At 45.1% G+C, this 13,061-nt stretch overlaps 1 protein-coding gene across 2 annotated transcripts in view; it reads left to right on the forward strand.

Moving 5' to 3' along the window:
• Positions 1–3,198: 3,198 nt before the first annotated feature.
• zftraf1 (zinc finger TRAF-type containing 1) overlaps positions 3,199–13,061 on the forward strand; it is a 144,434-nt gene continuing 134,571 nt past the window's right edge. The window contains exon 1 of one of the 2 annotated variants that reach the window (XM_059971600.1): positions 3,199–3,689. In XM_059971600.1, the coding sequence (XP_059827583.1) occupies positions 3,363–3,689 (327 nt within the window). In that variant the 5' untranslated portion in view covers positions 3,199–3,362. The other variant, XM_059971601.1, reaches the window with a different exon arrangement.

The raw sequence follows: 13,061 nt of genomic DNA on the forward strand, positions 1-13,061 counted from the left end.
GTGCTTCAGAATTTCCAGGGATTACTGCTCCACTGTCATGCCAGCCAGTCATTTCTCATGGTTCTGTAATTCCTTTTACCCCACTGACACATCTCTTTAGCTTCTCCTTCCCAAATTTCAGTGAGAATTTGAGGACATTGTGATCACTTTCTCCTTAGGGTTCTTTTACCTTAGGCTCGATAATCAATTCTGGTTCATTGCACAACACCCGATCCAGAATAGCCGATCCTCTCGTGGGCTCAATCATGAACTGCTCTAAAAAACCACCTCATAGGCACTCTAGAAATTCCCCCTCCTGGAATCCCACACCAAGCTGATTTTCCCGAACGACCTGCATATTGAAGTCCCTCATGACTACTGTGCCACTGCCCTTTTGGGATGCCTTTTCTATCCCCCACATTCTTACTACTGTCTGTATGCAACTCCCATCGGGGCCTTGGTCTGTTGTGACTGCAGGCAAATTGGAGTGGATCCAAGTCGCTCCTCAAGCAGGAGTCGATATATTTCATTATCAACTTCTCAAAGCACTGGAGAACAGGCATTGAGGCCAGTTACCATGTTCTTCTTAGATACAAGTGTGAGGTGATGCATTTTGGAAGGGCAAAGCAGAAGACTGAGTACAGGATTAATTGTCAGTTACTTAAGAGTGTGGATGGACAAAGGGACCTTGGGGTTCAAATCCATACATCCCTCAAGATCACTGTGCAGGTTGATAGGGTAGTTAAGAAGGCCTATGGGATGTGAGGCTTCATTAACAGGGGGATTGAGTTCAAGAGTAGAGAGGTCATGTTGCAACTCTACAAATCTCTGGTGAGACCACACTTAGAGTATTGTGTTCAATTCTGGTCACCTCATTATAGGAAGGATGTGGAAGCTATGGAGAGGGTGCAGAGGAGATTTACCAGGATGTTGCCTGGATTGGAGAACAAGTCATATGAAGCAAGGTTAGCAGAGATGGGACTTTTCTATTTGGAATGTAGAAGAATGAGAGGGGACTTGATAGAGGTCTTCAAGATTATGAGAGGCATAGATAGGGTCGATAGTCAGTACCTGTTTCCCAGGACACCAATATCAAACACCAGAGGGCATATGTACAAAATTAAGGGAGGGAAGTTTAGGGGAGACATCAGGGGTAAGTTTTTTACACAGAGGGTTGTGAGTGCCTGGAATGACTTGTCAGGGATGGTGGTGGAGGCTAAAACATTAGGGGTATTTAGGAGCCTCTTAGACAGGCACATGGATGAAAGAAAAATAGTGTTTTGGAGTAGTGTGGGTTTAGTACTTTTTTTAAGGATTATATGGGTCGGCACAACATGGAGGGCTGAAGGGCCTGTACTGTGCTGTGGTGTTCTATGGTTCTATACCGGTATAATTGAAGTCTGCTTGCAGCAGGCGGGTTTCTCAAGCTGTCAAAGCCAGAGGTTAAAGATCTCAGTGAGCACTCCAAACAGCTAATCATTAGTACCCGGCCAGATAGCTCATCTGGGCCATTTGCTTTCCGTGGCCCCTCACACATCAGGTGCAGAGACTGATATCACAGGGTCATTGGGAGTTGTGGGAGTTCTTCATATTTTGATAGTCTAAGCGAGCATAGAGGATAGAAAACTGGGAGGTGAAGGGTGGAAAAGGCAAAGAGCTGGAGAAGGAATCTGATAGGACAGGAGACTGGAACATGGGAGAAAGGGAAGGAGGAGGGGCACCAAGGGACGTGATAGGCAGGTGAGGAAGAGAGTTAAGAGGCTAGTGTGGGAAATTGAAGAAGAGGGAAGGGAGAGGAGGGGAAAATTACTGGAAGTTGGAGAAATCAACGTTCGTTCCTTTAAGTTGGAGGCTACCAAGACACAATAGGTTGCTCTTCCACCCTAAGATTGGCCTCTTCCTAGCAGTAGTGGAGGCCATGGACTGATATGTTGGAATGGCAATAGGGATAGGAATTAAAATGGTTGGCCATATTCCGTTTGTGAGGATGGAGCGGTGCTCAAAAAACCAGTCCTCTGATCTATGTCATGCCTCACCAATGCAGAGGAGGCCACACCGGGAGCACCAGATACAATAGACGACCCCAACCGATTCACGAGTGAAGTGTTGCCTCGCCTGGAGGGACTGTTTGAGGCTGTGAATGGATGTGAGGGAGGAGGAGACGTAGGAGCAGAACCAGGCCATTCGGCCCATCGAGTCTGCTCTGCCATTCCATCATAGCTGATTTATTATCTCTCTCAACCCCATTCACCTGCCTTCTCCCCATGACCTATGACATCCTGATTAATCGAAAACCTATCAAACTCTGCTTTCAATGACTTGGACTGCACAGCCGTCCATGGCAATGAATTCCACCTGTGGCTAAAGAAATGTTTTCGCATTTCTGTTCTAAATGGACTTGCCTCACTTCTGTGACTGTTCCCTCTGGTTATAGACTTGCTCACTATAGAAAACATCCTCTCCACATCCACTCTACCTTGACCTCTCAATATTTGATAGGTTGCAATGAGATCCCCTTTCCATTCTTCAAAACCACAGTGAGTACAGGCCCAGAGCCATCAAATGCTCCTCACACGTTAACCCTTCCATTGCTGAAATTATCCTTCTGAACCTCCCTGGACCAATGCCAGCAGATCTTTTCTCAGACAAGAGACCCTAAACTGCTCACGGTACTCCAAGTGTGGTCTGACCACAGCCTCAGCACTACATCGTGAATGGGCAGATGTAGTTCTAAAAAGGATGCATGGTAATCGAGTGAGCTGGGTGGCTTGTGAGAGGAAATTCAGGAAAGCACCTTTTCTGAGAGGTTTTTTTGTACGCAGCATCCCTGGATTCGGAAATAGAGGATGCAGAGATCTAAGTGATGATGGAAGCTTCAGAAAACTGTGGTAATGCTCGTGGTTATTTGAATCATGAGTTAACCAAGATTTATACCAATGAGAAAGATTCGTTTAATACATGCCAAGGAGAGTGCAAAAGGAAATGTTCCAAAGACAGCCATTATTTATTAATGAATGAAGCCATGGACGCTAAGATTTCACTGACGTCAACCTCCCCTTGCCCCTCCCCCCTTATCCACAGCGGTGTGAACGGATCAACCAATCAGAGGACGGAACAGCTGGCCGTGGCCCCGCTCTCCCCGCCCCTTCTAGAAGCTGATTGGCCTGTCGGAGCAAGGCGCCGTGCGATTGGTGGAACGTGCACCACCGAAGGCGGGGACGAAGAGAAGGAGAAAAACAAAGATGGCGGACTGATGCTGAGGCGGCGCCGGTCGGCTGCTTGGTGGTGGTGTGGAGGAGCGCGGCGCGGCCGTTTACCACGGAAAACACCCCGTAAATCCCGGAGGAGCGGCTTCCGTTTAGGGCGGAGAGTTCGAACTGAGGATGTCGGCGGTGGAGGAGAGGGAACCGGCGCCCGCGGCTTCCTCGGCTGGAGGCGGCGGGGCGGCGGCGGCCTCGGTCCCCCCGGACTCCCTCCATCACGGCCCTCCCTCTAACCCGTCGCAGGAGACCAACCGGCCCGAGCTGGAGGAAGGGCCGAGCTCGAAAAAGCGGCCGCGGCTGGAGGCCGACTCGGCCTCGGGCTCGAGTTCGGCGGGGGCGGCGGCGGGCGGTGCCAAGGCGGCCAGCGAGAACAAGCTGGAGGAGAGGCTGTACTCGGTGCTGTGTTGCACCGTGTGCCTGGACCTGCCCAAGGCCTCCGTCTACCAGGTACAGCACCCAAGCCGCCGCCACCTCCCAGCCACACTTAAAACATCTCTCCACATAGCTGCTAAATTCTCCATGATCCATTTTAATCCCGTTATTCTCATGTAGAAGGACAGGCTGTGCCATCTGACTGGACTCATCAGGTACCCAACCTCTTTTTTATTTATCTTAAAATATATATGTGTGTTATTTAATACATATTAGATATAAAATATTGTCATCATGGGAATACAACACTTCACAGAGCACTGTAAAAGGTCATTTATATTGTTTTAATTCTGTGTACTCGTGATTCTTGATCACATTTATAAAGCGTAATTTCACATGTTAAAATGTGGTCACAAGATGAGTGTGAAATCTAGTGTATCTAAAGATGTTCTGTAGATGTCGGTATAGTATTTGAATTCTTATTGTCTCGGGGCTCAGGAAGACTGGGATGTGGATTAACATTTCTGTCAAAGGCGGCGTATAGGGAGTGATTTTCAGTTCTTGTAATTGTTTTCTACCAAAGAAGCGGAATTTATTACACCTGTACAAATATGTAGGCGTATATAATGTTAAATATATAGGCTAATATACAATACAGGAATTGTTATAAAACCAAGCCGTTAATCCTATTCTCGACGCGCAATGCAGTGGTTGTTGGGTTAATTTTTTTTTGCAGTTGCTATGAAATGCAGTCTATTTCTTGGCACGCAAGGTGTGGCATCATGTTTTACGTACAGCTTACTGGTGGTCATGTCACTTTGACTACCAGTGGTCAGGTGTCTAGTCCGTTCCCTTTAAACTAAGGAATGCAAATTATTTAATCACATTGGTTGTGGGATGGTTGAAAAGACCTAATGAACTTTACATGAAAACTGATACCTCAAAGGTTGTTACCCTTGGCTTTAAATAGTTATCTTTTGCTTTGTCTCACTTGCAGTATTCAATCCAAAAGAATGTAATTTTTAATTTGAGTGGATTTTCAGTGTATCTTGCCCTCCCCAGTGGATCCATTTCAATAGAAAGTTCAAAGGTAAATTTATTATTGAAGTGCATGTCACCATTGACAACCCTGAGATTCATTTCCTTGTGGGCATTCACAGCAAATACAAAGAAACACAATAGAATCAGTGAAAGTCGGCACCCAACAAGCTGGACGAACATCAATCTGCAGACAGCAAAGTGTGCGTATACAAAAAGAACAAATAAATAATAAATATCACGAGCATGAGATGAAGAGTCCTTGAAAGTGAGTCCATAGGTTGGGAACAGTTCAGTAATGGAGCGAGTGAAGTGATCACCCTGGGTCAGGAGCCTGATGGCTGAGGGATAATAACTGTTCCCAAACTTGAGGGTCCTGTACCTTCTTCCTGATAGCAGCATTGAGAAGAGAGCATGGTCTGGGTGGGGGTCCTTGATGCTTGCTGATTTCCTGCTGCGGTACTCCATGTAGATGAGTTCATTGGTGGGGAGGGCTTCACCTGTGATGGACTGGGCCAAATCCACTACTTTTTGTAGGATTTTCCATTCAGGGGCATTGGTGAAATACTTTGGAGTTAGTCATTGTAATGTGATATCTGCATAATCCCACATTAAGCATGAACGCAGGCAGCTCTGCCTTTCGACAACTTGTGGGGTAGGTCGCACTGATGGAGAAGTCTCTCCATGACTGACAAGCTCAAAACGTTAGAATGCGATTTGTTAGAAATTAATTTCAGTTCACCGGGTCATCTTTGAATAGGAATTGCTCCACGCACATTCCCACTCCTCCCCCTTAGCGGGAGGAAATACCAGTCAAAGCAGTTTGTTTCTCCACGACTTTGTCGTTTCCTGTCAGTCACTTTGTGTATAGATACTCCTGTATAGACAAAGAAACATAGAAAACGTACAGCACAGGACAGACCCTTTGGCCCACAAAATTGTGCTGAACATGTCCCTACCTTAGAAATTACCTAGAGTACTCATAGCCCTCTATTTTTGAGCTCCATGTACCTATCCAGGAGTCTCTTAAAAGACACTATCATATCCGCCTTCACCACCGTCGTCGGTAGCCCATTCCAAGCACTTTTCGCTCTGTTTTTTAAAAATAAAAACTGTAGACAAAACTTTATAGACATACACACAATCTATGTATAGAAGCTCTGTGTTTGTATTTATGTTTGCTTATTATTTTTTTTGCCCTGTCTGATCTAGAGTAACAATTATTTCATTCTCCTTTACACTTGTCCTGAAAAATGATATTAAACAGTCTTGAATCTTGGCTGAGGATGAATTGAGAGCAAGGTGAGCAGCCTGGCTCCAGTCTGCAGCAGTTCCAGTGCAGGCCAACAGGACCTCATTAGATGCTTGCTGTATTATTAACCCTTATCAGTGCTATTGCAGTAGAGTCCCACAAGGTGAAGATAATTCACTCTGCCAGTGAAAGGGTTAATGTTTTCTCGGCCTGGACACTGAAAGGCTGGGATAGAATGGATCCAGAGCCCACAAACACATCCTTGACCTTTATTTATTTAGAGATACAGCAGGAAACAGGCCCTTCCGGCCCAACGAGCCACGCCACCCAGCAACCCACAGATTTAACTCTAGCCTAATCGCAGGACAATTTACCTACTAACTGACATGCCTTTGGACTGTGAGAGAGAGCTGGAGCACCTGGAGGAAACCTACACGGTTCCCAGGGAGAATGAACAAAGTGATGAAAGATGGTGCTCCACACTCCAGAGTGCCTACAGCTGTAATGGTGTTGTGCTATCTGCTATGCTACCATGGTATGGTAGGTTGTGATGCTTGTTAATGCAAAATCTGCATTACACTTCTGGGCAGATGGGGCTTGGCAGCTCTTCGAGGAGAAGGAAATCTCTGATCTCAAACCTCTGCTGCTTTGCAGCTATACCCATTCACAAGGGAAAAGTCTGGAACTGGAGTGCCTAAGACAGTCTTACGTTGAGTTCAACACTGGCGGGCAACTCCTGTGATGCTGTTGGTACCAAACTATTAGAGTATACGGGAGTTCTTGTTTCTTGTGATTTGCAGTAACTGGTAAGGGAAGTGACAATCCTGGTACTATCTGTGGAACCGGTGCTTGGTCTGTGCATTTGACCAGGTTTGCAAAGGTTTTGGGAGGGAGAAATGAAGAGGTATTACTGCATTATAAACAAAACCCAGTAACCCAGCCTAAAAGTAGATATCATTCAATCTGAGAGTGATGCTTTCAGAAAGTTTCGAGCTTGTGGCTATTTTTTCTGGATTTTACTGAACACTTGCTTAGCACCTGAGAGCTGGAGATGAGGAAAGGACATTTCTCATCGTTTTCCTTTATTGCCACTCTCGGGCTGGAGGAGCAACACCTTGTATTCTGTCAGAGTAGCTTCCAATCTGATAGCATGAACATCAATTTCTTCCACTTCCAGTAACTTTCCCAATCTCCCCATCCCCCCCGCTTCTCCTGATCTGCCTATCACTTTGCCATCTGCCTCCTCCTTCCCTTTTTCCCTTGGCTTACTTTTCTGTCAGATTCCTCCTTCTCCAGCCCTTTACCTTAATCACCTATTAGCTTCCAGCTTCTGACTTCATTCTCTCTCCCCCATCCATTTGGCTTCACCTTCTAGCTTGTCCTCCCTCTTCACCTTCCTTCTTCCTTTCCAGCCCTGAAGGATTTGACTCAAAATGCCATCTATGTATTCATTTCCATTGATGCTGTCTAATCTGCTGAGTTCCTCCAGCATTTTGTGTGTGTTGCTCTGGATTTCCAGCATCTGCAGAATCTCCTGTGTTTCTCACTTGGCTGCTGTAATTGTATAGTGAACTGTAGATGGGATCTTTAATGCTGTACCTCCCACCTTCACATATTTTTCATCTTACAGTCAAAGAATCTGAAACTCTGTACTCGTTATAGTATATTCTTTCTTCATTTAATTGCACGTAAAGCTAAGATAATGGCAGCCTTTCACTCTTGATGCCAGCACATGTTTGACATTTAGTGAATACAACAAAACTGTAAACTGAAATCCCAAATATCTTAAAACAAGGCAACAATATTCAAGATTGTTTAATATCATTCTTGGTACACAAGTGTAAAGGACGCGTACGTGGAATGTGAGAGGTTGCAGTTGCTGTTTGAGTTTCTCAGAGCTGCCGCTGAGGTTCTGGCTACACTTTAGTCCCACGCTGCTCATCTACGGACACCCAGTTCAGAAGGGGTGGGTCGAGAGGAGGATCTGCTGGTGGGCTTGCTCCTGGGTCTGGCCAAGATGACCATTCATGAGTCTGGACAGCAGAAGGTGGAGGGTGCTGCCTGGGCTGACTGCCTGCTCCTTTTCTGAGGATATGTCCGTGCCTGGCTGACCTTGGAGAGGGAGCACACGGTCACCATGGGCACATTGGGGGATTTCTGGGAGTGGAGCGCCCCACGGGGTATTGACTGTTTTATAAATGGTAGTAACTGTATTGTAATTTAAATGTAACTATTGCCTTGTAAATATTTATCGTCTTGTGTTTGTGTTGTAAATAAATGTTTATAGTTCTGATTTAAAAAAAAGGCACAAAGTAATTGTTACCTTGGATTGTTAAATCATAAGATATTGGTGCAGAATTAGGGCATTTGGCCCATCGAGTCTGCACCGCCATTCCATCGTGACTGATTCATTATCCCTCTAACCCCATTCTCCTGCTTCCTCCCTGTAACCTTTGATTAATCAAGAGTCTATTGAGGCCTTCCTCCCTGTCAGTCAACTTTGACCATGGATGTTGCGTCCTAGCTGTCTGCATTGTAGACGGAAGCTAGGGCAGAATGATATGGAGAACATTCAGCAGGCTTCCTCTCGCCACATAGCTGGTGCGTCCAAAGGAACTGATACAGTTTGGCATCAGTGGCATTGCAGGAGTTCCAAACAGTGTTGATCTCAACCTAAGATCAACTCCAGCTCTGGATTTTTATTCAGGGTTTACTCCCAAAGCCTTTCCCATGAGTGGGTATAGCCACAAGGCAGTGGAGGCTTGAGATTTCCTTCTAGATCAAGTGTGACAGTGGGAAAGTGTGTATGGAACCGGAGGAAATAGCAGGGGTACTTAATGAATACTTCAGTATTCACTATGGAAAAGGATTTTGGTGATTGTAGTGCAGACTTGCAGCAGATTGAAAAGCTTGATCATGTAGATAATAAGGAAGAGGATGTGCTGGAGCTTTTGGAAAGCATCAAGTTGGACTGGATGAGATGTATCCAAGGCTACCGTGGGAGGTGAGGGAGGAGATTGCTGAGGCTCTGGCAATGATCTTTGTATCATCAATGGGGACAGGAGAGGTTCTGGAGGATTGGAGGGTTGCAGATGTTTTTCCCTTTTTCACGAAAGGGAGTAGAGATAGCCCAGGAAATTATAGACCATTGTGTCTTACTTCAGTGGTTGGTAAGTTGATGGAGAAGATCCTGAGAGGTAGGATTTATGAACATTTGGAGAGGTGTAGCATGATTAGGAATAGTCAGCATGGCTTTGTCAAGGGCAGGTCATGCTTTATGAGCCTGATTGAATTTTTTGAGGATGTGACTAAACCCATTGACGGAAGAGCAGTAGATGTAGTGTATATGGATTTCAGCAAGGCCTTTGAGAAGGTACCCCATTGATAAAGCTTATTGAGAAAGTAAGGAGGCATGGGATCCAAGGGGACATTGCTTTGTGGATCCAGAACTGGCTTGCCCACAGAAGGCAAAGAGTGGTTGTAGACGGGTCATACTCTGCATGGAGGTCGATGACCAGTAGTGTGCCTTGGATCTGTTCTGGGACCTTTACTCTTCGTGATTTTTATAAATGACCTGGATGAGGAAGTGGAGGGATGGGTTAGTAAGTTTGCTGATGTCACAAAGATCAGGGATGTTGTGGATGGTGTGAAGGGCTGTCAGAGGTTACAGTGGGACATTGATAGGATGCAAAACTGGGCTGAGAAGTGGCAGATGGCATTCAACCCAGATAAGTGTGAGTCCTGACGAAGGGTCTCGGCCCGAAACGTCGACAGCACTTCTCCCTGTAGATGCTGCCTGGCCTGCTGTGTTCCACCAGCATTTTGTGTGTTGTTTGAATTTCCAGCATCTGCAGATTTCCTCGTGTTTGCTCGTAAGTATGAAGTGGTTCATTTTGGTAGTGGCAGAATATAGTATTAATGGTAAGACTCTTGGCATTGTGGAGGATCAGAGGGATCTTGAGGTCTGAGACCATAGGATGCTCATGTGTAGGTCGACTATGGTTAAGGCCTACAGTGTATTGGCCTTCATCAATCATGGAATTGAATTTGGGAGCCGAGAGGTGATGTTGCAGCTATATAGGACCCTGGTCAGACCCCACTTGGAGTACTGTGCTCCGTTCTGGTTGCCTCACTAAAGGAAGGATGTGGAAACCATAGAAAGGGTGCAGAGGAGATTTACAAGGATGTTGCCTGGATTGAGGAGCATGGCTTATGAGAATAGGTTGAGTGAACTCGGTCTTTTCTCTTTGGAGCAACGGAGGATGAGAGGTGACCTGATAGAGGTGTTTAAGATAATGAAAGGCATTGATCTTATGGATAGTCAGAGGCTTTTCCCCAGGGCTGAAATGGTTAGCATGAGAGGGCATAGTTTTAAGGTGCTTGGAAATAGGTACAGAGGAGATGTCAGGGAAAAGGTTTTTACGCAGAGTGGTGAGTGCATGGAATGGGCTGCCTGCAGTGGAGGTGGATACAACAGGGTCTTTTAAGAGACTTTTCGATAGGTATATGGAGCTTAGAGAAATAGAGGGCTATGAGTAACCCTAGTAATTTCTAAGGTAGGGACATGTTCCGCACAACCTTGTGGGCCGTGGGGCCTGAATTGTGCTGTAGGTTTTCTATGATCTACCAACCATGGTGGATGAGTCCTATCTGCCTGGAGCAACGTAGGTGCCAGTAACCCTTCTTATCCCCTTCTGTTAGTAGAGACTGTTCCACTGGGCTTAATAGCTTAGCTACTCAAAGCACAGTAGATGAACTTGGTTGTCGGAGGCTATCTGAGACATGCTATTGGGAGCATTTAATAGGTAGTGGGAGCTTGTCCTCACTATCTCCCCTCCACCCTGGATATGACAACCTTAAGAACCTATCGTCCTCTGCATTAAAGACTTGGCCTTCACAGCTGCTCGTGGCAATGAATTCCACAGATTCCGTTTGTAGTATCTGCGCTGGCCAAATTTTCAGAGTGTTTTAAGTGGGAAGCTCAGATGCCATTCTTTCTGATAAGTGTCAGCAAAACAGGAAACAGTTTGTACAATCAGAATGCCATTTTACTGCCTCATTGGCCATCTTGCACCCTCAATGGATTTGACACATTGTTGGACTGGCAAGAAACTATGGACCACAGAGAGCAAAGCAGATATTTAAACAAGTCTTGTCTGTGAGAGGCATAGATAGGATACAGACAGTACATTTTTCCCGAGGATGAAATGTTGGAACACCAAAAGGAATGATGGATTTAAGGTGAGAGAGGGTAATTTCAAAAGAGATGTGAGAGGTAAGTTTTTTAGTGGTGAGTGCCTGAAATGCTCTGCCTGGGGTGGTGGTAGTGGCAGAAACTGTAGCGACTTGAGATGTTTAGATACTCATGAATGTGAGAAAAATAGAAAGATATGGGTGTCGTGTATGCAGAGGGAATTTGGTTTAGTTGGCAATTTGCTTATTAATTTAATTAATTCATCGTGGACCAAAGGGCCTGTTCATCTGCTATACTGTTCTATGCTTTATGCCCACAACTGACAATGACTAATACCTTTGGTCCAAGGAAAACATTCCAACTTCAGTCAGTGCAACCAGTCCTGCAAGAGCCCACTGGCAACTGGTTGTCTCCCCAGCTGCAAAAGTACTTTTAAAAAAATAAGACAGCGGTGGGAAGAGTTTTAATAGCAACATTCAGAGGGGAATTTGATACACACACAAAGGATGCCCTTTCAGAGTTAATGGGACTAGAGATGAAATTAAATTATTGGAAAGCTCTTTAGAACTTGCTTGGATACTCTGGCTAAGAGTCCTTGTTATTCAATTAGTTCCCTTAAGTAATGATTCCAGGAATAAAGAGATTAAGAATATGAGCATTTGATGGCTCTGGGTCTGTCTTCACTGGAATTCAGAAGAATGAAGAGGGATCTCATTGAAACCTAAAATCTTGAAAGCCCTTGATAGAGTGGATGTGGGGAGGATCTTTCCAATAGTGGGAGAGTCTAGGACCAGAAGACACAACCTCAGAATAGAAGTGTTTCTCTAGAGCAGATGAAGAATTTCTTTAGACAGAGGGTGGTGAATCTGTGGAATTCATTGCCACGGACGTCTGTGGAAGCCAAGTCATTGGGTTTGTTTAAAGCAGAGATTTAACCCATGCAGGAAAAGAAATTGATAAATAAGTAGTACTGAAAACACAGGTTGTAGAGTCCTTAAAGGTAAGTCCATAGTTTGCAGAATGGGTTCATTGTTGGGGTGTGTGAATAATAAATAGCCACGATGAAATGGCAGAGCAGACTTGATGGATCAAATGGCCTAATCCTGTTCTTTGTTGTGGTCTAAGTGGGCCCATTTTCAGAATATGGAGGCTGTGGGCCACAGGGTCTGTTCATCAATACTATAGTACATATCCACTGCAGGTCATGAAGCTGCTGACTTCTCTGGGTTAGCATTTCAGGGTACATTTCACTAAGTGGCTGAGAGTCTGTATTGGATAATGGCCTCTGGATGTGGGAGGCACTGCAGCTGAGATCAGTTATCTCCTCCCAGATATCAGAGTGTGCATTTACCAGCAGGGATTGTTGAATAGCAGAGACAAAGTAAAGCTTTGACCAGTGTTTTCTCCATAGCTCTCAAGCTGTTAGGACATCTGCGGGTCTGGGTGGGATCAGGTGATTCACATTCAAGATTGTTTAAAGTAACTTCCTGTACACAAGTGCAAAGGAAACTCCAACTCCAATGCAGCAGAGAGAAAGAACACAATAATAAAAACACTTTAAATATAAATGTAAGATAACGTATACATTTATTATATGTCCATAAAGTGATGTTAGGCTGTATATAAGGTGATTGACAGGAAACAGTAGTGATGAGTTAGTTCCTGTCTACCACAGTGCAGTGTCTGTACCCTGCACTGATGCAGTTTGCTAAGATGCTGTCAACTGCACATCTGTAGAATGACGTGAGTATGGATGTGTAAAGTTTAGTGTTCAAGTCAGGTAGCATCTTTTGGGCTGCCTGACTGCTGAGTTCCTCCAGCACTTCATGTGTGTTCTTCTAGTTCCAGACTGCCTTTTGTGATCTGTGGACATGCTAAAACATTTTAAGGTATTTTTTCAAATATACACTTGGTGGCCACTTTTTTAAGTACACCTGTACACCTGGTTGTTAAGGTAAGTATC

This window comes from Hypanus sabinus, chromosome 6 (assembly GCF_030144855.1).
Source record: "Hypanus sabinus isolate sHypSab1 chromosome 6, sHypSab1.hap1, whole genome shotgun sequence".
Classification (NCBI taxonomy): Eukaryota; Metazoa; Chordata; class Chondrichthyes; order Myliobatiformes; family Dasyatidae; genus Hypanus; species Hypanus sabinus.